Source organism: Saccoglossus kowalevskii, chromosome 2 (genome assembly GCF_978046115.1).
Source record: "Saccoglossus kowalevskii chromosome 2, keSacKowa6.1, whole genome shotgun sequence".
NCBI classification, from domain to species: domain Eukaryota; kingdom Metazoa; phylum Hemichordata; class Enteropneusta; family Harrimaniidae; genus Saccoglossus; species Saccoglossus kowalevskii.
Window position 1 is genome coordinate 13,122,045 of NC_140642.1, and position 22,697 is coordinate 13,144,741.

Consider the following 22,697-nt stretch of genomic DNA (forward strand, 5'->3'; position numbering starts at 1 on the left):
ACTTTTCATCTATCCATTCCAATGGATGTTAAGTAATTAAATGTATAAATAAAAATAGGTGTGGATATTTTTGTATATACAACATCGTTCAATAACTTAGTGGTGCTGAAAATTGGGTAGGGAAGGTAGCTGCTCCCCTCTCGTTCTGCACAATTTTATTAGGGAAGCAAGCATTTCTTTTTAACATTTTTTGTACATAATGGCAATGTACATCTCCAGTAGGGGACAACACTGATAGTTGCATAAACTGCAACTGTAATTCAGAGCAATGAACTCGTATCAGTATTTATCTAGCATTGTTTCCAAATTTTGAATTCGCTAAAATGGAATGGGGTTGGAATCTGGTTGATACAACTTTCACACAGAATATCATCACGCTATTTTCTAATAACCAACTTTATTTGCAATAGTTTGAAGGAATACATATTCCTTTCTTACATTATGAGAAATGAGCAGAGATCAAAGTGTACTTGTTAATAGTATAGGCAGGAAGTTTTCCATAGTTGTGTTTTTTCTCAGCCACATGTGGCATTATGTATAGAAAATTTGTAAATATTTTTAGTATATTTTTTCGTTTCTGTTGGAATGCAATATCAAACAAAATGTTTATTCTTATTTTGAAACTTCCAGCATGAAAAGGTGGTAATTTTCCATCCCAAATTTAGGTGAGATAGAGCATACGGTACTCCAAAATTTAAACAAGACCATGTTGTGGATGACCACAGATAACTATGGTAGTGGAAGGAATAAACCTGTTTGGAACTCAAGTACACCTAAGATCAAATGCACAAAATGATCATTGTAAATGATCTAAATGCTTATGCCCATAAACTTAAAGGGTGGTGGTCGGCGCAGCGGGTGTTTGAATTACACGTAAACAATGTATTTCACACGCATTGTGTGCATCGGTACAAGTCCATTATCAACCAGGCCATGGCGCAACGACCACCTTGCTTTAGGATTTATTTAATGAAAAACAAAATATATGGAGGTAGAAATACATGAAAATATTAATTAATCATAACAAAGAACACAGGAACTCCATTAATGGAACCATGAATTCAGTCACTTATTTCAGATTGAGCTCAATTCAATAACATTTACATTTCTAGAATCCAATTATGTTTTTATAATTCATCCTAAGTAACAAATGATGTACACAGAATATCTCAAACTTGCTATTGGCTTTTGGAGCAAAGCATGATTTTGATTGACATGATTACCATAAGACCAATCAGTGTAACATGTTTTTTAGAATGTAGGACAAGTGCACATGTAGAATACTACTGAGTAGCAGAGATAGGTTTGTTTCACCTGATCACACATTCAGTTCAGTATAAAGACATAAATTTTTTGTGACCACTGTAGTTAAAATGACAATAGCTGCAACTATCGATATTTTCATTTTAATAAAACATTTCCTGCAGACACTGAAAGCATAGCATAAACGGACATTGTACATTAAATCATTGTCAGTGAAATAAGGGGGGGGGGCACGGTTGCGTTATGGTCTCCATCTATTGAATTCCAGTTTTAATGAAAAATTACAGTATAACTTACTGAAGGCCCTGGGTCAAATACGTTCCCAGCTTGAAAGGCTGACCGATCTCCACGCAATTATGTCTAAAACAGTATTTTGGTAATCTTTATGTAGGTATATTTAAACAAAAATTTTCAAAATCTATTGTCGCTTTAAGAACCTGTCACTGTTTCTATATTAATGAAATTAATGAAGGTATGACCCAACTGCAAAGGTTACAACAACTTGCATAGATTTGACCACAATATCTGACAGTGTGAGATTCATTGCAATAACAATGAAGTGGCCTTAAGGTATAGATGCATGTTCGTGGGCACTTTGAGTGAATTATTTTTTTTTTTGCTTTTTCTTACCCAGACAGTCTTGGCTAGATAATGTTAAAATTTTGGAGCATTGTCAATGCTGAAACACTCAAAAAACGATTTTAAAATAGAGGGAACCGAGGCATGTGATTAAATGTCCCGAAGTTTGTTTACGTTGCTTACAGTTGTAAATGATAAGTAAACAGTTTCACCCTTATCTCGCAACATGTCAACAACTTCTAGCCTGGCATATTGTTATATTACTAAATATTTTTGTTTTCACACATTTTTTTTCTCCCAAGGTATTTTAAAACTGAAGTATACAAAGTAAACATTTTTCGTTTTGCTGTAGAGATCACCCTGCTGATAGCATTGCAATGCAATGGAGAAACACCATTGCTGTGCTGTATCGATAACTTTTCAATGGCATGCTCGTAAAATGCTCGGTTAATTAAAAATAAAAATATACCCTGGAAATTACAGAAAAATTGCCAACAAGATTCTGTTTTTAAGCACCACGGAAAAATGAAGCACTCTGTGATGCCATCTTGGTTACCTCAATCGGAAACCCCCTTGTCAGCTAGCATGCACCTGTAGCGATGTCGAAAAGTACGTTGTATGTATGCTCTGCAACCTCTGGTACTAAGGCACTCTATAAATCAGGTACTTCCAGAGGTCAGGGTTCGTTTAATTTTTATCGACCCATCTCATCTTTAGTTGAATGAAACCTGTCTCGATTTACAATATTTTCCCTCCCATTTAGATTTTTTCTCACAGGCAGTTGACCAATTGAGTAGTAAAAACTGCAAATAGCCGTTGTGTAGCAAAATATTACGGCCCATTTCAAACTGGTCGTCTAACTTTGCATGGTCCATTTCACTGGAGATCACGAAAAACTGAGTCATACAATGTATTTTTTTTAAGGTTTGAGGGAAAGTAAATTTAGACTCAATCCGCAATGTTTATATAACTGTATGAATATCTCATCAGCTTTACGTGATCCATTGTGCCCCTCCCTCAGTGGAAATGATAACACGACACCGTGACAGTTTTCGCGCAAGGTGTTGACTCTGCAGACAATTTTACGTCCGTTTCGCTTGAATTGTAAATATTTTTATTTTATTTTTTATCTGACGATTGAACATCAGCAAGCATCGATGTATGATGGATTTTGGCATGTCGTTGTGATGCAATAGCCATTTTTGTAGACGATTAACGTCACTTTCATAAAACAGGCATTATCTCCGTTCGTGTTTTCTGGTTAGTCACAGAGATTGGAAATTAATTAGCTTCCACAGTTTTTGTCAGTTTGTCTTGAAATTCTCACACTATTTTGACAACAACCTATTATTGTTTTGAAAAAAGTTAAATATAGTGCATAATATGGAGATCCCGTCATTACTTTTTTCACCATGTTTCTTTTTGATTATTTATGTATGTAGCCTTGCCTAATCTTGCTAAACATTCAAAAAAGAGAATGTTTGTACCTGTTTTCTATAATTTAAAATCGTCTTTTGAGTATGTTCCACTATTCACAATACTGCGAAATTTTAACAATCTATAGCCAAGACTTTGGATAAAAAAAAGCAAAAAAAAAACAAAATTCACTCCCAAGTGCCCAAGAACCTGTATCTATACCTTAAATCATAATCCTGCTGGAACGAATCCCTTTCTATAAAAAGAGTTTAATACTACCATGGCCGAGCACCTGATGAGGTGAGATGTAGAATCAGGTGTGGTAGCAAATATGAACTGGCGGCTCTTTAGCAGTTCTTTACAGTTTGATGTATACCACATTATTATATAACATCTGGCAGCAAAAATAACAGAACTCATTTATCCTTCCGTCTCTTATGTACCGTAATCAAATTACGAACACAATCTTTTACATTTTTCCAGGACCTATGGCACAAAACTGGATTCTGTTGTAAACAACTACTGCAAGCAGCCTTTCCAGGCACGTGTAGAAGTCTAATATCTTGCGAAAAATAATTTTTAACAGCCATCTTTTCTTCAACACTCCATATCTTATATTCTGCACCTAACACAAAAAGAAAATATCAAGTAAATCTACTGTTACAAAGTAACAAGGTAAATAGACAGCCGCAAATCAAAATCTGTTGCTGCAAAATTGTTTAGATTTTCAAAAAGAAGTTGTTTGAAATAATAGTTGAAAAATTGCCATCACTCAAAATCAAAACAAGGTGTATATAAGTAATATCCTATGAGTAATTTCAAATTAAATGACATTTTCTTATGTTGATTTTTTATGGTTTTGTAAATGACCACCAGTCAGTCAAACATAACAAAAACAAATCAACATGGATATGTAATAAATGATGTAATGCAATTTTAAAGTAAACCTTATATTTAATTATATTATAGCATTATCAATATCAGTGGATTTTATGATGTCAATGCAGCAGATTATTCGCAATAATGTATCCCATTATTGATCCCTGTACCATGGATTTGATTACAATGTAGTTTTCGAAAACGAATAAAGGAGAAACTATTTAAGAAGAGAAATTGCAAGCATCCTCGTTAGCTCTCTACGTTAAAGCACGCTCGGTTGAAGCATTTCATCTAGTAGGCATGCTTTTAGATTCCACGACTGATGCCGCTGTCATGTCCCTAATCGTGTCAATGAACTAAGGTTAACCCGGGGTGATTCATCCAAGCAGATGCTGCTATGTTTACAGAGTGTGAGTACAGAAAAATGAATAGTAGTACTACACTTATTTGTGAAACAAGATTGTTGTCAGGTGTCTTTTTTTAGTCCCCGTTCGAACGAAGTCCGAAAACGGGGACTATCATTTTGGGTTAGTTCCATCCGTCCGTCCGTCCGTCCATCCGTATGTATGTACGTCCGGAGCTATATCTCAAACACCAATTGACTGATTTCATTCAAACTTTACATGAAGACATAATATCTTACATATACGCGTCAAGTTACTTTATTATCGGAGCAAAAATGGCCGACTTGTGGCCATTTTGGATGTAAAATTTGCTATTTCTGATACCTAAACGTGTCTGCAGCAGTTTCTCGGAGATGACTGGGCCGATTTGGATCAAAGTTGGTATGATGATCATACATATTGGTTTGTAGTTGCACGTCATTTTTTTATCGTGATTCGAACAAATATGGCGGCCATCTTGTTTTTCATGGTACCCATGCTACTTTATCTTGAATGCAATGAATGTCTCTGTTTAAAGTTTGTACAAAGATAGTATACCAAGAGATACATCTGCACCAGCATGGTTTTTGTGATTCAATTCAATATGGCTGGCCGATGCCCAATTTTAATGTAAAAGCACTAAATCGTCATTTTCACATGTCCAAGGCTGTTTCTCAAAGATGACTGGGTCGATTTGGATTATGATGATCATACACATTTGGTTATATGTGCACGTCATACTTTTTTCGTGATTCAAACAAATATGGCGGCCATTTTGTTTTTCATGGTACCCATGCCTACTTTCCTATGAATGCAATGAATATTTCTGTTTAAATTTTGTACAAAAACAGTATACCAATAGATACATCAACACGAACATTATTTTTGTAATTTGATTCAATATGATTGTCCAATTCTCATGTAAAAGCAATAAATCATATTTTTTTTACAAATCCATCTCCTATTAATGGTTTCAATCTAATCTCAATGACTTCATCAGCATCAAATTGATATGTCAAATCACAAAATTTTGGACGGGGACTGTGTCGTTAACAATGACTTGTTATTTATACAGCAAGATTAAAATCACTGTTTGTAGGATGGCTAACACCCACTAGCTTTCCAGCCATGTTCACTCACTCGCTACGCATTCGTTTGGCTTGAAGTATTCATCAAATCATGGGCCTCTCGTAGCATTTGAAAATAGCTATTACAGGACTGTAGCCAATAAAATCCACCTCAATGGTTTGAAAACACTTGCTGGATTGGGTAACAATACGACAACGTACATGTACCCATTGTACACACTCCTACGCACAGTCAATTCCGTCAGTCCATAGGCGGCGGTCTAGCATAGCATAGTGCAAGGTCGTGACGGACACCAAAAGTACTAGTCACTGTGTGCCGTTCACTCGGGCGACCACTACAATGCTACTCTACACCACACTGTAAATTATTTAATTACAAGAATATTTGATGGATAAAAACTAGTTTCTTTCTTAGTTTGCCATATGAGATTGTGAATACAATTTTCAGAAAGACATTTTAAATTGTTCAGATTCACAGGCCAGTGACTGCGAAATAGTTCTGTTCACTGTGGATTTTTCTCGAAATTTTCCATTTTTTAGTGGCAGCAAATCCACTGATATTGAAAATGCTTCAAAAAATAACAATAATAAATTCTTTGTCAACTCATAATGGAGTAAGCTTTCGTCCATTATGGGTTGGCGGGTCGTTCATTATTGTTTAAATAGACATCATAAAGTCATAGTCTATGAGGTGCAATACACATTGAAATTTTGGCAGCTAAAGACATACTGAAACAGTTCCATACCTTGAGGCATCTGTCTGCTTTTTTTCTTTACACTAGATGAAGTCTGAGTGAAAGAAACATCACTTTTGCCAGATGCCCTTCTTTTAGGATAAGCAAGCTCATGCTGAACTAAAAGGAAGAATCAAGTAAAATGTAAATGAAAAAGAAAGAAGAAAAATGAATCCTGCAATTCATATATGTTAGTTATAAATTGAAATTCTGCCAGCTTCATGCATGCTGAACAATTTGAGCCAGAACGAATCAACACCCCATCATTGTAAGGATAGTAATATCTCCAGAAAGTGTATATATGAAGGGACTGCACATAATGATAAAAACGTATGTTACTTGATACAAAGCATGTTTCCAACTTACCAATCTGTCAAAATGTGGCACACTTACCTGGATGTGCTTGTTTAGCTTTCTTCAGTCTGAAGCAATGGTTCATTTGTGTTTGAGTTTTGCTCTTTAACACCTGCAAGAACAGCCAGCCATTTAATTCATGAAAGTCAATTATAAAAATTTGAAAACAGTGTATTTAAAAAAAAAAACAATATTGGCATACGATATGAACCCAAATGACACTAAATTACACATTATGATTTTAAAAGTTGTTTGCATTTCTGATTTTATTTACTTTCAAAATCACATATGAACTCAAGAAAAGTATATACTTAAAATTAAAAGGAAGAAATTCTGAATGTGGGTAACAAACATGAAAGCCAATACTATAAAGTTTAACACAAGAAAATCCAGTTATTTTTTCAAGAGAGAATGTCTTATTTACCTGATTCTGAGAGCCAACATACGATATGTTCTCTGAGTTCAAAAACTTTGTCCATTCCATGCAATAATTGTGTGTATTTTTCTTTTGCTAAATACTCTGCAAACTTAAAAATTGATATACATGTAAATCATAGAACATGTATAAATAACTACATGCCCACATTATTTTTCATCCGCCAAAAAGGCTTTGACAAAATAAAAATTACAAATAGGCAAAGCAATGCAATTATTATTACTGGCAACAGAAAAATGATCATAGACATCAGAAAGTGAAAAACCTCACAAGATGAAACTAGACAGCAGTCAAAGAAATATGAAATGTCTATTTCCCTCATGCATGAGCCATTTATTTCAGCTCAAAACTTGTTTACCAAAATGTGTTAATGCATGTTAACTTGATGTTAGCTTTGCATTAGTGTAACATAATGTTAGCATATTCAGGGTTGTAAAGTTGATTCTTATTCAAAGTTTTTAAATATAATTAAAATAGTGTTTGAATCAAAAATATAATACATTTGAAAAGGTAAAACACAAATACAACTGTGCTCCAGAAAGATAGATATTTTATACTTTGCAGCCACATGTTTTTTCAGTAATCATGTTTGTCAAATAATGTATCTACTATCATCCAATCCTTGATCTGTACTAGACGAGTGGCAATAGAACTGCTTTGATATAATCTATAGATTTAACTTGCGTACAATCAAGTATCCGTAATAAATTGGCCATTCTTATTAATACATTCAAAGACTATTACTACTGTTATTTTTACGAGAAGTATTTTTGACAAGTGGAGATCGTTACTGAATTACCCTATAGAAACTTTATTGACATCGTCGCAATGTTGAATTACGACAATGGACACTATTTAATTTTCGTCCTATATAATGTGATAATAATAAACTATAATTCTCATTTCAAATATGGATTGATTTTGTACAGTCCTTGCGCAGAAAATTCAAAGGGAAGTCATGGACTGATGTTTCAATTCATCTGTAATAAATAATGCATCAAACACAGTAAACCACTGTTGGGTGACAGTGAATGTACCAACAGGGACTGCAAATCTAAATGTTGTCTTGGCGCTGGCATGAGGCCATGGCAAGCAATCAATCAGAGTTGTGAATTTGAATAGTTGTTTTGACAACTTTTTCCTATCCCTGATAAGTAGCATGTAATCTAGTAGTAGTAATCTAGACAACTTATTTTCATTCTGCTATATTTTATGCCCACTGTTTTTATCAACAAATATTTTTGTGAGTATTTCCATACAGTCACAGCCTACTGTTAATACAAAGCTTACATTCAATAATGTAGAGTTAGCAAGGTCATAACATGATTTTAACAAAGCATTAGCACATTAGGTAAGTAAGTATTTAGCTGTACTGTAATATCTATTTATATCTATTAAATTTCAACTGACACACGATGAGGTTTCCTGGCTGTAACACTAATACACATCAAAATATTCAAATGATTCAGGGATATATCCTTACCTTAATGACAAAAACTCCACAAGAGACACTTGCACTGCGTGGTCAATTGTTGATACTTTGTAATTTCCATCTTCTTCTTTGTTAACTGCAAATTTACTAAAAAAAAGTGAAATATTTCAATCAAAAACTGTTAGAAGAGTAAAAGAACAGTGGAGGACAAATTTTTAGCTTTCAGAAGTGACAGTATCCAATCACCATAAACTAAGGTGTTTTCATTGCCATAGTCCTGTTCAAATTATGTTAACCAGTAAGTAGCAGATGAATTTACTAATATGATTGCTGTAAAACAGACACAAAGTAGTAAGTGTATTTGCAGAAGTGAAAAGTTGCTACTTCAGCATTCATTAAAACCATGTACATGTTGATGCCATGCATGTACTAAACAATTTTGAATGGACGGATGAAAACAAAATATTGACCAGCCACGATGTGCATCACCCCCCCCCCCTTAAAAGGTAAAAGTTTGACTGAAATAAGTCCACACATGCCAAAAATGTGGTTCCAGCCATGAAAAATAGTTTGATTTTTAGATGCAAATTAACAACCAAAACTAATGACAGTCCATCTTTGACCACATCTTTATATGTACAATCATGTATGTCATGTACTATCCATGTACAAAAAATGAATTGAATTTCTTTAGGCCTGTTCCAGATGTGTGTCCTGAATACCATCCATCAAAATAAAAGTGGCCACCAGTTGGCTGTATTAGCTCAACAATGGCAGCAAACTTTGACAAAATAAAAATTACAACTCGGCAATGCAATGCAATTGTTATTACTGGTAACAGAAAAATGATCATAGACATCCGTGACACTGAAAAACTTCAGCACTGGTAAAATTTGAATGATGTTGGCCAAACTGCATCCAAAAACTGGCTCCCCAACATACTTGTACACATGTGTGCATAAGATGGCCAGGACCTTAAGATTTTCCAAAGCTCATACAGGAATGGAAAAATTTAACTTACACATACATGTACCAAAATTGTACACACAGACCCAAGGCTTGAACATCCAATTTTAAGACCAAAAAATTACCTTATCAAGCCCTACAGACCAGAAACAGATTAGTACCAACAGTTGACTTATGGAAAACAATACATGTACATAATATAGACTAATACTCACTTCCAGTTCTGCTGAATTTGATTCATTTTCTCTTTGCTTTCCCCCAAAGAATTGAGATATAATATTTTGCGCTCCATTTGATTTACTTCCTGTCAAAACAATCATTAAAAAAAAGTGTTTTTATATCAGAAGCTTTATCATTAGAAGTATGTGTGTTTCATTTATTCTATTATTCAAAACAACAGAATATATGAATAAGTATATCTATACAGGCAAGTCACATTCAAGAGTTCAACAGATAAACAAAATCTGTGTCAGATGCGTATAAGATATTAAAACAGAAAATGTGCCCCAATTAAAACAAGTCATAGTTGTATTTTGGTGAATTGACATTTGAGGACTAAAAATTATCTTTTGTCTGTCATTTATTGTGGCATTCAAAAAGACTCAAGAGCACAAAATTTCCATTCGGTCAACAGTCAAAAGTAATCAACATGTATACGCATTCACTGTGACACAAAATCGGGACAGGAACATTGAATGTTGGAATTGTTCACATGATGAAAAAAAAATGACATAGTTATGAGGAACAAGTCATTGAAAATTACACAGTCCCCATTAAATTTTTGAAAGTTCTCTTTATGCTCGTCATATTAAAGTGAAGGTGTTGGTTGTTGCGAGCGTGTCCTTGAAACTTGAGTCCCAAGTGGCAAATACAACAGATAGTTTATTTACATCAAATTCGAACATGTGTTGCGTGACAACCCCTCTGGTTTAAGATATAGCAGAGAAAAACAAAGATCACAAGTGAAAGTAAAACAAATTGAAGTGCACTCTGTTATTGCACTTGCTAAAATTGTTTAAAGTATGTTTAAGAAAATGCATGTCTGAAGATAGGAATGAGGCACTACAATTACAAATTTTGAAATACAACTCTGGACGGACAAACAAACGTACGAACGCACAGACAGTTGGATGCACTGACGAACGGAGGACATATCCTAACATGTATGATCTATGTAAACAAATTTGAATAAAAACTGAGAAAGCATGTCCAAAATATGACATTTTCAAAAAACAAGATGACTGCCAGTTGGCCATTTTGAATTGAAACTCATTGACTCGCTCAAACTGAGTCTACCATACACATAAGTCCTGATGTTGGCATCTTGGAATAATTAGTTCTATTTTGCTATAAATAAGTGGGCATATATTAATGATGTTACTACATACTAAGAACAACATTGTCTTTATTATGACAGGAAATTATACTCATGATATTGCATGTACCATGGGGGATGTGTGGATAAATTCCTACACTATAGAAGCATGTATGCATGTGCATATATCCAATACGATGCATGATGAAAGCTCAAGACCTCACTGAATATAAGCCTCTAAGATTGTGCACTGTTGTCCCAGTTCAAGAAAAAGCTGAATATAAAAACAGTCTGAGTGCATATAAGCAGTATAAACTACCAGTTGTAGTTGTCCTGTGCAGATGAATAGAAATGTTGTAATATCTGTAAGGTAATTTTAGTTTCCAGTGCACAGCAACAGAAATATTTTTCCTAGTTACAGCTACCTGAATTCCTGTATACTGTAACCTGTGCAGTGAGTACTGCCAATATTTAATAATTGCATGTTGCAAAAAACTGTCTATCAAAAAATATATAATGCAAATAGTTATTTTTGCAGTAATAGTTGCCAACAGAACTAAAGTGCATAACAAGAAATGAATGAAACAATTTTTGCACAAAATACCATTTTTCAAACATAAGTGTTCACAAAATCAGAAGGATGTACCAAAAGATAGACAGGTAGAGGTGCTTTGCACGACATAGCCTCCTATCCGTGTTCTACAAATTCAGTAGACAAGTAGGCAAAGATACTGAGAAAACTGCAAAGTGACAGCAAGATTTAATGAGAAAATTGAAATCAGTGCTTTGTTATCTGTATTACTGAATGAAAGATTATTATATAAATTTGTATATACATGAGAATGACTAAGAAAAATTCTTAAATATTTACCACAAGAGTTCAGTGTCCATCTTGTATAATACCACAAATATTTTGTCCACCTTCATACATAGTTCCCATTATCAAGTCATGCTTGGAAAAATCAATCTAAGTGTAAATGAAAGTAGACAAGTCATTGTCAAATACACGTCCCCGTTCCGTTCATATTTGAGTGACATATACATTCAAAGCAGATCATGACCGAAATGCACCTGCATATGTACAACACATTGTACTAAATCTGAACAAAATCCATCCATGCATGACTGAGATCCGATTCCGGAATTGTGAAAATACGTGATTTTGATGCATTTTCGGCCTTAAAATAGCCATCATTCAGCTATTGTTAAGCGGATCATGAAACAAATGCACATACATATTTGTGACATGATGTACCATGTGTGTGTGAAGTTTGAACTTGATCAATCCAGACATGTCTTGGATACGGATCCAGAACTGAATTTATTAAAACAAAATGGCCACCAGTCGGCCATTTCGAACTTGATCCGAAAAAAAAATAACGTGCATCAAGGTCCTATTATGTTTAATGTATGTACCAAATTTGAACAAAATCCGTCCATGCATAACTGAGATCCGGGTTCGGAATGGTGAAAATGTGCGATTTCAATGCATTTTCGACCTTAAAGAGGCCGCCATTTGGCTATCGTTAATGAAATCATGAAACAAATGCACATACATATTTGTGACATGATGTACCTTGTGTGTGTGAAGTTTGAACTTGATCAATCCAGACATGTCTCGGATACGGATCCAGAACTGAATTCTTTAAAACAAAATGGCCGCCAGTCGGCCATTTCGAACTTGATCCGAAAAAAAAATAACGTGCATCAAGGTCCTATTATGTTTAATGTATGTACCAAATTTGACTGAAATCTGTCCATGCATAACTGAGATCCGGGTCCGGAATGGTGAAAATGTGCGATTTTGATGCATTTTCAGCCTTATTCGGCTATCGTTAATCGGATCATGAAAAAAATGCATGAGCATATGTCCCATATAATGTGTGATGTATGAGTGAAGTTTGAACTTAATCGGTCCATGCACGTTCGCACACACGGACGCACGCACGGACGCACACAGGGCAAAACATAAGTCCCCGTTTTCGGACTACGTCCGAACGGGGACTAAAAGCAAAAATGAGTGAAGAGTATGCAACTTTGATAATAAAAATAAAAATAAGATCTTTTATACATATGCAGAATAGGCACATGTGAAATTTCTATTTACTCGACATGTATACTGCTAAGAATGAAAACATACATGAACTAGTTTAGACAAAGTTTTATAAAATAAAGGTCACAAAAACTTTTAAAGCTTGATAATCTTACCTTCTTTGGATAAGTGGTTTCACCCCTCAGACAAATGGATGACATTAAATTATGGTCAAAAAATTTGATTCTCTGAGAAAAAAAATATCAAGAATATAGTTATCAAATTGACTTGAACATCATAGTTTTAATGATGCTCAGTTTAAATCACAAAGTTTAACTTAATTTAGAGCTATTAGTGATATAGAATAACAAATATTTCACAACTTGTAGTCTTCAGCTGGAAAAGTGGTAACAAAATTTACCACATACATGTGGAGCCTGGACATGTATAGGATATAAAACTAAACATGAAATTATGAATAAGAACTCAAATGAAAACAAATGGTGTTCAAAATAAAGTTTGAACTCCTCTGCCATCTAATAATTCTTTTAAGAGTGAGGTTATCTTCAGTTGTCCAGAAGAGAAATTGTTGAGCTATGCATAGCAATAATGTACATTAATGTACAAGAGAAGCTTTAACAAACAAACCAATGCCATTAATCCTGAAATTTAGTTTTTCAGATTTTAAATTTGCCAAGACACCTATAGGTTGAACACATCTTTCTGAAAAAAAACCTATATAGTATAATGTCCCCTATTGTATTAACAATTTAAACAAGATTTAATTTAGCTTTTATAATATTATCATTTCTATTTTTTAATTATATTATCTAGCACATGATAACTGTACAGCATGCTATAGTGTACACAAATTATTTCTTATCTAATTACAATGATGTACATGTGACACAGACTCAGTGAAGTAATTAATATAACTTTAAATTAATATAACTTTAAGTTACCTCTCTTTTTTGAGTGGCAGGATAGACAGCAGAATTGACAATATCATCAGAAAGTTCATTCCCATTCTTGAGATTCCTAAAACTGGATTCTAGTATCAAATACGGTTCTATCTTACATACAGTTGAATCTGCTGTTTTCTCAGTAGGTGCTGAAAAAATACCAGGTATAATGAAAGTAATAAAGATTCGGAAATGTACTGATCTGTGACAGTGTGTGCAAACACAGACGCTGTTCATGAAGAATAACGTAATGTAATAGTTTCATAGTTGGATTTTATTTCCCCTTTATAAAAAACAAGCCATGCATGGCACAGTCCCAGTTAGTTATCAAACTTAAGATGTATAATTTTGTTTATAGTAATATAGTTGGAACATAAACATGTCAGAGATATGGATCCAGAAGCTGATGCTTAATTATGATTTTTTTAACACTGAAATGATTGACATTCAGCCACCTTGTTTCTAATCGTCAATCCATCCATAAATTCTTGATTTTCCAGTATTATAACTCTCACATACCTTCAGGAGTCTTGATATCAATCAGCACTGATTCTTCATCATCTGAAACCTCTGAAATAAACACACATATTGATGAAGCATACAATAGTAATGAGAAATTAATTTTTTTTTTGATGTAAGAACATCCATTTTTGTTTAGGCATAAATGTGATTTACGATTTTTAGAATAACATTTAAAAATTTCAAAACTGCAGTTGAAAACCATTTTGCCAACCACAGGAACTGTGGCTTTGGCATAAATACAATTTCGAAATGACTTCATCCAATCAGGAATTACTTTCACGAATATAGGGCGGTAAAAAAGAACATACCATCACCACATTCATTGAAAATATTCTGGCATATATGTACGTTAAAGTAAATCCATACTTACCATTCAAGTCAATCTCTATGTCATCAAGTGATTTGTTCTTGTACTTTTCCACAGATCCTCTTTCACAAGCAAGTAGAATTCTGCTGACTTTAGCGATCTGCAGGGTGTCTTGTGGGATCCTATAAAACTTCCTATGAACTCTGATGTAATGACCCAAAAAAACAGCCAAAATTTCCTGTCCATTGTCTTTCAAGTTGAAAAGTTGAGACATAGTTGCAATTTGTTTTCTCAAGATTGGTTGAGTTGAAACATTCAGGGCAAGTCAAACCACATTTCTGTGCATATTTGTTCAAGCACATGGTAGCACGTATTGGATTCTCAAGCATAGTGAAGAACCAGATGTAGCTCATGTGTTGAGTTTTAAATCCAGAAGTGCTGAAAGAAAATTGCTGTGGCAAAAGCTAACAAAGGAAATCATGCAAATAATGTTGAAGTACTCAAGGCAGGAAAGGGTTTTCTAATTCCCTTTAAAAAACCATCATATCAGATAGGTGCAACTAAATATGTTCCCTGTCCAGCCTGTTTGGGATATTTCATCCGAACTGAATTATGGAAACATCACAAATCATGTACAGCCATATTCTGAGTCAGTATTGTTTGTAAAAACATTCGTTAATGGAGCAGCGTTCAAGTGACGATCAGTAACAATCTCAGCTAACGGGCTACTAATTTTATCGGATGATGTGTGGTCTGACGATATGTCACACTGTGGTACTTGACACTGGATTGACGGAGTGGTGATTCCATCTGGTGTTGTGTGGTTGGTATTACATCACATCCTGGTACTTGAGACTTGGCTAACTGACAACTGATTCCATCTGGTGAAATGCAGTCTGGTAATATGTCAGAACCAGGTACCTGAGACTTGGCTAACTGACAACTGATTCCATCCGGTGACAACTGATTCCATCTGGTGATGTGTGGTCTGATAATATGTCACACCCTGGTACATGAGACTTGGCTAACTGACAACTGATTCCATCTGGTGATGTGTGGTCTGGTAATATGTCACACCCTGGTACTTGAGACTTGGCTAACTGACAACTGATTCCGTCCTGTGATGTGTGGTCTGGTAATATGTCACACCTTGGTACTTGAGGCTTGGTTAACTGACAACTGATTCCATCCGGTGATGTGTGGTCTGGTAATATGTCACACCCTGGTACTTGAGACTTGGCTAACTGACAACTGATTTCATCCGTTAATGTGCGGTCTGGTAATATGTCACACCCTGGTTCATGAGACTTGGCTAACTGACAACTGATTCCATCCGGTGATGTGCGGTCTGGTATTGTGTCAGACCCAAGTACCTGAGACTTGGCTACCTGACAACTGATTCCATCCGGTGATGTGTGGTCTGGTAATATGTCAAACCATGGTACTTGAGACTTGGCTAACTGACAACTGATTCCGTCCTGTGATGTGCAGTCTGGTAATACGTCACACTCTGGAACTTGAGACTTGGCTAACTGACAACTAATTCCATCTAGTGACGTGTGGTCTGGTAATATGTCGCACCCTGGTACTTGAGACTTGGCTAACTGACAACTGATTTCATCAGATGATGTGCATTCTGGTAATACGTGACACCCTGGTACATCCTGGTATGACATAGCAGATCCTTGTGTTTGTTGCAAGTTTAATATCTACAAAAGCAATACAAATAGAAGAAGACAAAGATTTTAGAGCAATAAATATTTATATTTAATCTCACTCAACAGCATACAAGAAAATCAAGTCATTGGAAATAGCACAGCTATTTCACGTTACTTTTTCAACATAATGTTTTAAATACCATTATATGTGAAAAATGCATATACCATGTAGTAAACAAAATCTGTTCATGTATGAGCGAGATTCAGTTCCATATATATGGAAATGTACAACATTAAGTTTGATGCTTATGTGATGTTTGAAGCATGTTCAAGCATGTCAGTGATCTGGTAAAGAATTCATAAAAAATGGCTACCAGTCAACAATTTTGTACCAAAGCAAGTCATTTCATGATATGACAAGAGTCATTCTTATTTTAACAGTAAACATAACTGAAATTAGTCAGCCACTTTGAATCAGAGCATGAAAGAAATGACATAGGAATAGTAGTTTGATTGCCATCAATCAATATATGTCAGAGGCATACTTTATAACAGCATTCCACCATTCTGAATCAGATCCATCCTGGTCAATTAATGTCAGATACAGCTCTGAAACCACATTCATTACAACAAAATGCCAACCCCGCCCCCCACCCCACATTCATAACTAACAACAAAATGACCACCAGTCAGCCATTTTGAATCCAGTCTGAGAAACAAAATTACTTGCAAACGTTCAATGTACATGTATGTATTAAGTTCACACAAGATCTATCCATACATGACCAAGGTCTGGAATCGGAATGGCATTGTTCTCCCCAAAAAAGGTGACAGGCATAATGCAAAAATTTTTCTTGTTTTGAATACTTAACCAGCTGCGAAAATTTACTAATGGACACGTGGGATAAAATTAGGTCAGCTCTTCTATAACATATTTCAAAAGCTCTACAAGCCCTACTACCGGTACATTGTTTACAAGTCATTGAAAATGACACAGTCCCCATTAAATTTTTGAAAGTTCTTTTTGTGCTCATCATATTAAAGCAGAGGGGTTGTCGCGAGCGTGTCCTTGAAACTTGAGTTCCAAGTGGCGTATACAACAGATTGTCTATTTACCGTACTCGACCACGTTAGCGCCCATGCCCGGGCAAGCGCCCACCCCCCACTTTTGCGCAATTTTTATATTTGGGGTCACATTCGGCAAAGCGCCCACCCCCCTTCAAAATGCAACTAATTTAAAACTTGGTCTTGCGTAACGAATCTTGGTAAGCGTTTTTATATGATACAGCGTGGACATCGACCGCTGTGAACATGTTGTGAATGCGTAGAACACTGTAACCGTGCGTAAACTACGCTTCGACAATGACCTGTTATTAATTAATACAAGTAAAATGCAATACATATTTCATGCCATATTCAGTCTAATTCTCAAAAATGGCTAGTTACTAGTTTTTTGGAAAAACCATGTCGTTTATTCGCTGAAATCAATTCCAACAGATCGTACTTCAACATCGATTATTCACTTCCGCATTGCGTTACCGGAAAGTCTTTGGGAATTTCCGAAGAATTGCGTCAGTACAACACAGCATTCTGATTAGTTAATAACCAACTTTGACCCATTAGGTCAAACAACGCTGCTGTAGGTCAAATCTGCAATTGCATCATGGCAGAAAGTGATTTTCATCGAGAGTTTGCGTACGATCCAACAACTTCGTCAGTGGAAATAATATGACAATTTTGACTTCGACTGTGTTCCAAAAGACTCAAATGTTTTTAATTCCGTAAATTATGGTGGTACGTAATTAATATTGTAATAAAATGTGCATATTTTTTGTGATCATTTCTGTTTCTTCATTGTGAAAATCAATGACGACGCAAATTAATTTAGTAATTTGATTTTCCCTCAAAGACGTAATCTGTCACTTGATGAATCAAAATTTTCATTTGCACTCTTTTTCGAGGGGGGTGCTCGGGTAAGCACCCACCCCTACAAAATCGTGATTTTCTGAGTTGAGGCCTCTGGGCGCTAACCCGGTCGAGTACGGTACATCAAAACACGTGTTCTGTGTAGTAGTAATATGGCCAAAAATAAAAACAGCCATTATTCGGCCATCTTTGATCTGATTATGAAACACACTGATAGGTATGATGTATGTGCCAAATATGAATGAAAATAGTACATAAATTGTGGAAATATTAATAGTAGTAAGGCCAAAAAGTCAGATGGCTGTCAATCAGATTTTGAAACAAATTGTCATGGACATGCATCCTAACATGTATAAAGTACATGTATGTGCCAAATTTGAATGAAAACTGACAGAGCACGTCCAAGATACCGCATAAAAAAAAGAAAAGAAGATACCGACCATCTTTGATCCAATTACGAAAAAAATCGGCATGGACATGTAACCTAACATGTATAATCTATGTACCAAGTTTGAATGGCAACTGACAAAGCATGTCCAAAATACAACATTTTCAAAAAACAAGATGGCTGCCAGTTGGCCATTTTGAATCGAATCGCTAAACCACTGCATGTGCGTATCTCCCACATAAGGCACAAGGCACATGCAAAGAATGAACGGAATCGGTCTACAGGATTCTGAAATATGACTCAGAACAGACTGACGCACGGACGGACGAACGGACAGACTCAGGAACTCACAGACGGTCGGGGACATGTATCCTAACATGTATGATCTATGTACTAAATTTGAATGAAAACTGACAAAGCATGTCAAAAATACAACATTTTCAAAAAACAAGATGGCTGCCAGTCGGCCATTTTGAATCGAATCACTAAACCACTGCATGTGCATATGTGCCACATAAAGTACTAGGCACATGCAAAGAATGAACGGAATCGGTCCAAGGGATTCTGAGATACGACTCTGGACGAACGCACGGACTTCGTTCGAACGGGGACTAAAATACACTCCAAATTACAGCATGTTGTAAATTAAAAAAAAAACTGAAATGTTTGTCCCATTACCATCTCGGGGGAGAATTTTGCCATTCATGACCTAATACTCCCTTTCTGAATACAACTTCTCAACTTTGTGATCTTAGAAAGACGATTTAACAACTCCTGTGTCTTATCAGTAACATTCACTTCAGTCTTGTATATTGACATAGTTTCTAGCTTGCAATCATGATATCCCAATTCCAAACTGGGCTGTTGTTGTAACCCAATAATCATTTGTCTTGAAAAAACCAGTTTAGCTTTGCTGATGACATTAGATACTAGCAGGATCTTTTGAATATTTGGGGCAATACGCAGTTTTCTGAATGAGAGCCGATTTCTATCTGAAGCAATTTTTTCAACTGATATACTGATTATCCTTTGTGCATCAGTTGTATCCATGTTTCTTTTTGAATACTGTAAAGGGATTAAAGGTACATGCTCAGTGAATGGTGGCCCAAAAAACTTGTTTGCTAAAAATATGTTAAAGATTGGGGGGGTCTCTCTCATGGGTAAACGGGCATTAACAAATGACTTCTCTGGCCAATGAAAACTCATATTTGGATCAAATGTAGCTAATTAATTAATTAATGTTTCAAATCGTATGGCACATTGTTCATTCATAAATGCAACTTGAACTGTGACCTCTTGTTATATGATTTGAATACTCAGATCTTTGTTATGATTTTAGCAAATTAAATGTAATATTTTATATCATGGAAATTGAAGTCAGCTTATTGAAACACGACTCGAATGACAGAATCATGTTCAGTTGTATTATCCACAGCCATTTGCCAGTGTACCACACCCACATGCTCAACCATTTTTAGCACTGAAGTAGGGAAATTCATGAATTTTACGGGTTTGCTATTGGATTTTTTTTTTCAACACTTCAAGGTGATAAATGCATAGTTGAAATGAACCAATACATTGATTTTAATGACTGTTTCACCTTGAGACAACTTAAATTTTTTTTTGGTTTAGCAATGAAAAATCAGAAAATATATATAATAAATAGTACCTCAATAATTATGGTTCTCAGTCGTCACATTGTTGTACATTATTCCCAGGAATTTTAGTCCAGGTTTGTCCTGTTTTAGCTGATCTTGCTGAATGATAGATATCGGTTTTGACTGTCCAAAACTCAGTATGGGCAAACTAATAGCGAACAACATTCCAAACAATAGGCATTTTCAAACCATTAAAAATATTTTTCTGGATATATCTACTGACATACTGCCATACCATACACATGCAAAATTAACAAATACATGTAGCGAGTGCAAGGTCAGGATGTATTTTAGAAAATTAGAAATATTTCACTCAGTCCATATTCTTTTTCATAGGGAAAACAGGAATAATTATACAAATCTTGAACACAAGTCAACGATCAGAAGAAAAAAATATCACACCAATGGACTTTGCAAACCAGACAATCCTACTGTACTTGTGTTTGTGGTAGTACATGTGCAAGTGTATGTGCAATTTCGAATGGAATCAGTTAAAGGAATGATGTGAACAAATATTACCCATTTCAGACTTTCACCAACTTCTCAACTGGAAATTGTATATAAATATATTTATAAGGCATATGCTGTTATAACATTATTATGAAAATAAGCATTATCTTACCTTATGCTCCCATGGTAATTTGACTGGTCCATAATCATATAATATTTCCTCATTGACGTCAATGTCTTTTACAGCAAATAGTGCCAGGTATGGCTGTCCTTTGAATTCAAGTGTTTTCATTCTTGCATTTGGAGATTTTCTTTCATGGTTTACTAGCCGCCCATATTTAGGTCCATTGCCAGGTTCATTAGTAGAATCGATACTGCAACATTGGCAAAATATAGCTTTTGAAAAATATATAGCAAGGTAGATTTTTTTTATGGACTAAGAGTTAAAAGATTATTTTTACTGTCACAATCATTCATTTGATATAGACTTAAGAATGACCAGCAATCCCAAGTTATTGATAATAGTAAATTGCATACAGTCATATATGGTCATCCACTACATTAAAAGAAATAAATGAAGAAATATTCTTTGTGGCTAACATGGCAAAGTTGTTAAAGCTTTACTATTACATAAAATAAGAATTTGATATTTGTTACAAATATTGGTAGATGGGGTTACTGGCCTTATTTGTTCATGTAATTTATTGGTGATAGTAGGTATGAATTAAAAAAACACCACATGTGTTGTGTTTGAGTTTGAATAATTTCTGTGGCTGTGGTACAGGGTCACATAGTAGTCACAACACAGACATGTACACAGTACTATGGGATAGGCTAATATTAAATGCAGTTTAAATGAGTTTCATATGAAAAGATTGTAAAGATGTGGACACTAACCAATATGTCTTATCCTTGAATTTAAAAAAAGTAACGGAATACACTGCCATCAGAAGACTTCACGAATCTCTCCCTCCGACCCACTAATAAGTTCACCATCGTATTGCAATAAGAAATTTCTTTTATTGAATTGCTTTCCAGCAAAAACACCTCTACCTGGAATAAAATAAACCATAAATGATAAACTAGTCATTACACTTGTGACTTGGATATATTTCGAAATACAAGTTAACATGAAGCAGTGATGAAGCCGTTCAGTTATTTAGGACATTGAGCAGCGTGGTAAACGGCAAACAGTCAGATTAAATATATTCTCATCTGAGGGACATCAAAGAATCGTACAACGAACAGCTGAAATACTTGCTGATTATCGCTAAAAACTATAAACAAACGTCTTTTTCAATATACTGAGATCTGAATGCACAAATCTAACGCAGACTGAAGTAAATTTCGATTCCACTGCCATGGTTCGAACGGCACAGGGTCTTCGAAAAACGTGCTGTCAGTCTTTGGTTTAGAATATAATGTGTTGTCAACTGACAGGAAATTGATTGCATATTATTAATCAAGCCGAACTGAGCACAAAAAATTTGTTAATTCTTTACATTATTACCTTCCTGAATAACTCCATTCACAGCATATCAAAAAATCACAGCCGATCAGAACAAAACTGCCATTTTTTATTGAGACCCCCTAAGCTATTAAGACCAAAGACTCCCTAAGTTTTATTATAGAATTTTGTATTTGGAAACTGGTGTAATATCAGTGTTCTTACGGCTAATCTCATTTTTGTGTCTAAACAATAAATCACAGTTATTTTTTTTTTAGCATGCACTTTCATTGCCGCCAGATATTAATGCGTACTGCCGAAATACAAAAACAAAACAACGAGAACGCGTACAAAATAAAAAAAATAATTAGATAAAAAAAATATTGTCACTCAGTTTGAAATTATTTTACAGTAAGTGCATTCTACTATAAAAGTGTTCTGTTTAGATTACTAGTATTCGGTATGGTAACACCTACGCGCTTGGTCCCAGCATTTAGCACAT

General features: G+C 35.0%; 3 protein-coding genes and 1 long non-coding RNA gene across 4 annotated transcripts; 1 reads left to right on the forward strand and 3 right to left on the reverse strand.

Annotated features, from left to right (window-relative positions):
* Nucleotides 1-380: 380 nt before the first annotated feature.
* LOC146748125 (uncharacterized) lies at nucleotides 381-6,815 on the reverse strand. The gene is made up of 3 exons (XM_085491619.1): nucleotides 6,736-6,815; nucleotides 6,355-6,462; nucleotides 381-3,883 (listed from the first exon to the last, which is right to left on the reverse strand). The coding sequence occupies exons 1-3, from the start codon at nucleotides 6,779-6,781 to the stop codon at nucleotides 3,675-3,677; spliced, it is 363 nt and encodes a 120-aa protein (XP_085347745.1). The 5' UTR covers nucleotides 6,782-6,815; the 3' UTR covers nucleotides 381-3,674.
* Nucleotides 3,872-6,671, forward strand: LOC146748126 (uncharacterized). The gene is made up of 2 exons (XR_014926729.1): nucleotides 3,872-3,933; nucleotides 6,391-6,671. It is a non-coding gene; the product is annotated as an uncharacterized LOC146748126 (long non-coding RNA).
* Nucleotides 6,816-7,196: 381 nt separating the features above from the next.
* On the reverse strand, nucleotides 7,197-15,819 carry LOC146748127 (uncharacterized). Its single transcript, XM_085491613.1, has 8 exons — nucleotides 14,732-15,819; nucleotides 14,359-14,409; nucleotides 13,840-13,988; nucleotides 13,054-13,125; nucleotides 11,717-11,812; nucleotides 9,746-9,834; nucleotides 8,616-8,711; nucleotides 7,197-7,223 (listed from the first exon to the last, which is right to left on the reverse strand). Exons 1-5 carry the CDS (start codon nucleotides 14,940-14,942, stop codon nucleotides 11,726-11,728), a joined length of 570 nt encoding a protein of 189 aa, XP_085347739.1. The 5' UTR covers nucleotides 14,943-15,819; the 3' UTR covers nucleotides 7,197-7,223; nucleotides 8,616-8,711; nucleotides 9,746-9,834; nucleotides 11,717-11,725.
* Nucleotides 15,215-22,340, reverse strand: LOC146748128 (uncharacterized). The gene is made up of 5 exons (XM_085504781.1): nucleotides 22,259-22,340; nucleotides 21,646-21,801; nucleotides 20,921-21,122; nucleotides 16,134-16,377; nucleotides 15,215-15,273 (listed from the first exon to the last, which is right to left on the reverse strand). The coding sequence occupies exons 2-5, from the start codon at nucleotides 21,693-21,695 to the stop codon at nucleotides 15,215-15,217; spliced, it is 555 nt and encodes a 184-aa protein (XP_085360907.1). The 5' UTR covers nucleotides 21,696-21,801; nucleotides 22,259-22,340.
* Between the last annotated feature and the right edge of the window lie 357 nt (nucleotides 22,341-22,697).

What these genes read in the sequence shown, in the direction of transcription:
- LOC146748128 (XM_085504781.1), bottom strand. Translation starts at nt 21,695, where the DNA reads ATGGCAGTGTATTCCGTTACTTTTTTTAAATTCAAGGATAAGACATAT. An exon ending in TTCAAGGATAAGACATATTG is followed by an intron (nt 21,123 to 21,645) that starts GTTAGTGTCCAC and finishes CCAATGTTGCAG; the next exon opens with TATCGATTCTACTAATGAAC. An exon ending in AATTACCATGGGAGCATAAG is followed by an intron (nt 16,378 to 20,920) that starts GTAAGATAATGC and finishes TTGCTTTTGTAG; the next exon opens with ATATTAAACTTGCAACAAAC.
- LOC146748127 (XM_085491613.1), bottom strand. Translation starts at nt 14,942, where the DNA reads ATGTCTCAACTTTTCAACTTGAAAGACAATGGACAGGAAATTTTGGCT. An exon ending in TGATATCAAGACTCCTGAAG is followed by an intron (nt 13,989 to 14,358) that starts GTATGTGAGAGT and finishes GTATTTTTTCAG; the next exon opens with CACCTACTGAGAAAACAGCA. An exon ending in AAACCACTTATCCAAAGAAG is followed by an intron (nt 11,813 to 13,053) that starts GTAAGATTATCA and finishes ATTTACACTTAG; the next exon opens with ATTGATTTTTCCAAGCATGA.
- LOC146748125 (XM_085491619.1), bottom strand. Translation starts at nt 6,781, where the DNA reads ATGAACCATTGCTTCAGACTGAAGAAAGCTAAACAAGCACATCCAG. An exon ending in AGCTAAACAAGCACATCCAG is followed by an intron (nt 6,463 to 6,735) that starts GTAAGTGTGCCA and finishes TCTTCCTTTTAG; the next exon opens with TTCAGCATGAGCTTGCTTAT. An exon ending in AAGCAGACAGATGCCTCAAG is followed by an intron (nt 3,884 to 6,354) that starts GTATGGAACTGT and finishes TTTTTGTGTTAG; the next exon opens with GTGCAGAATATAAGATATGG.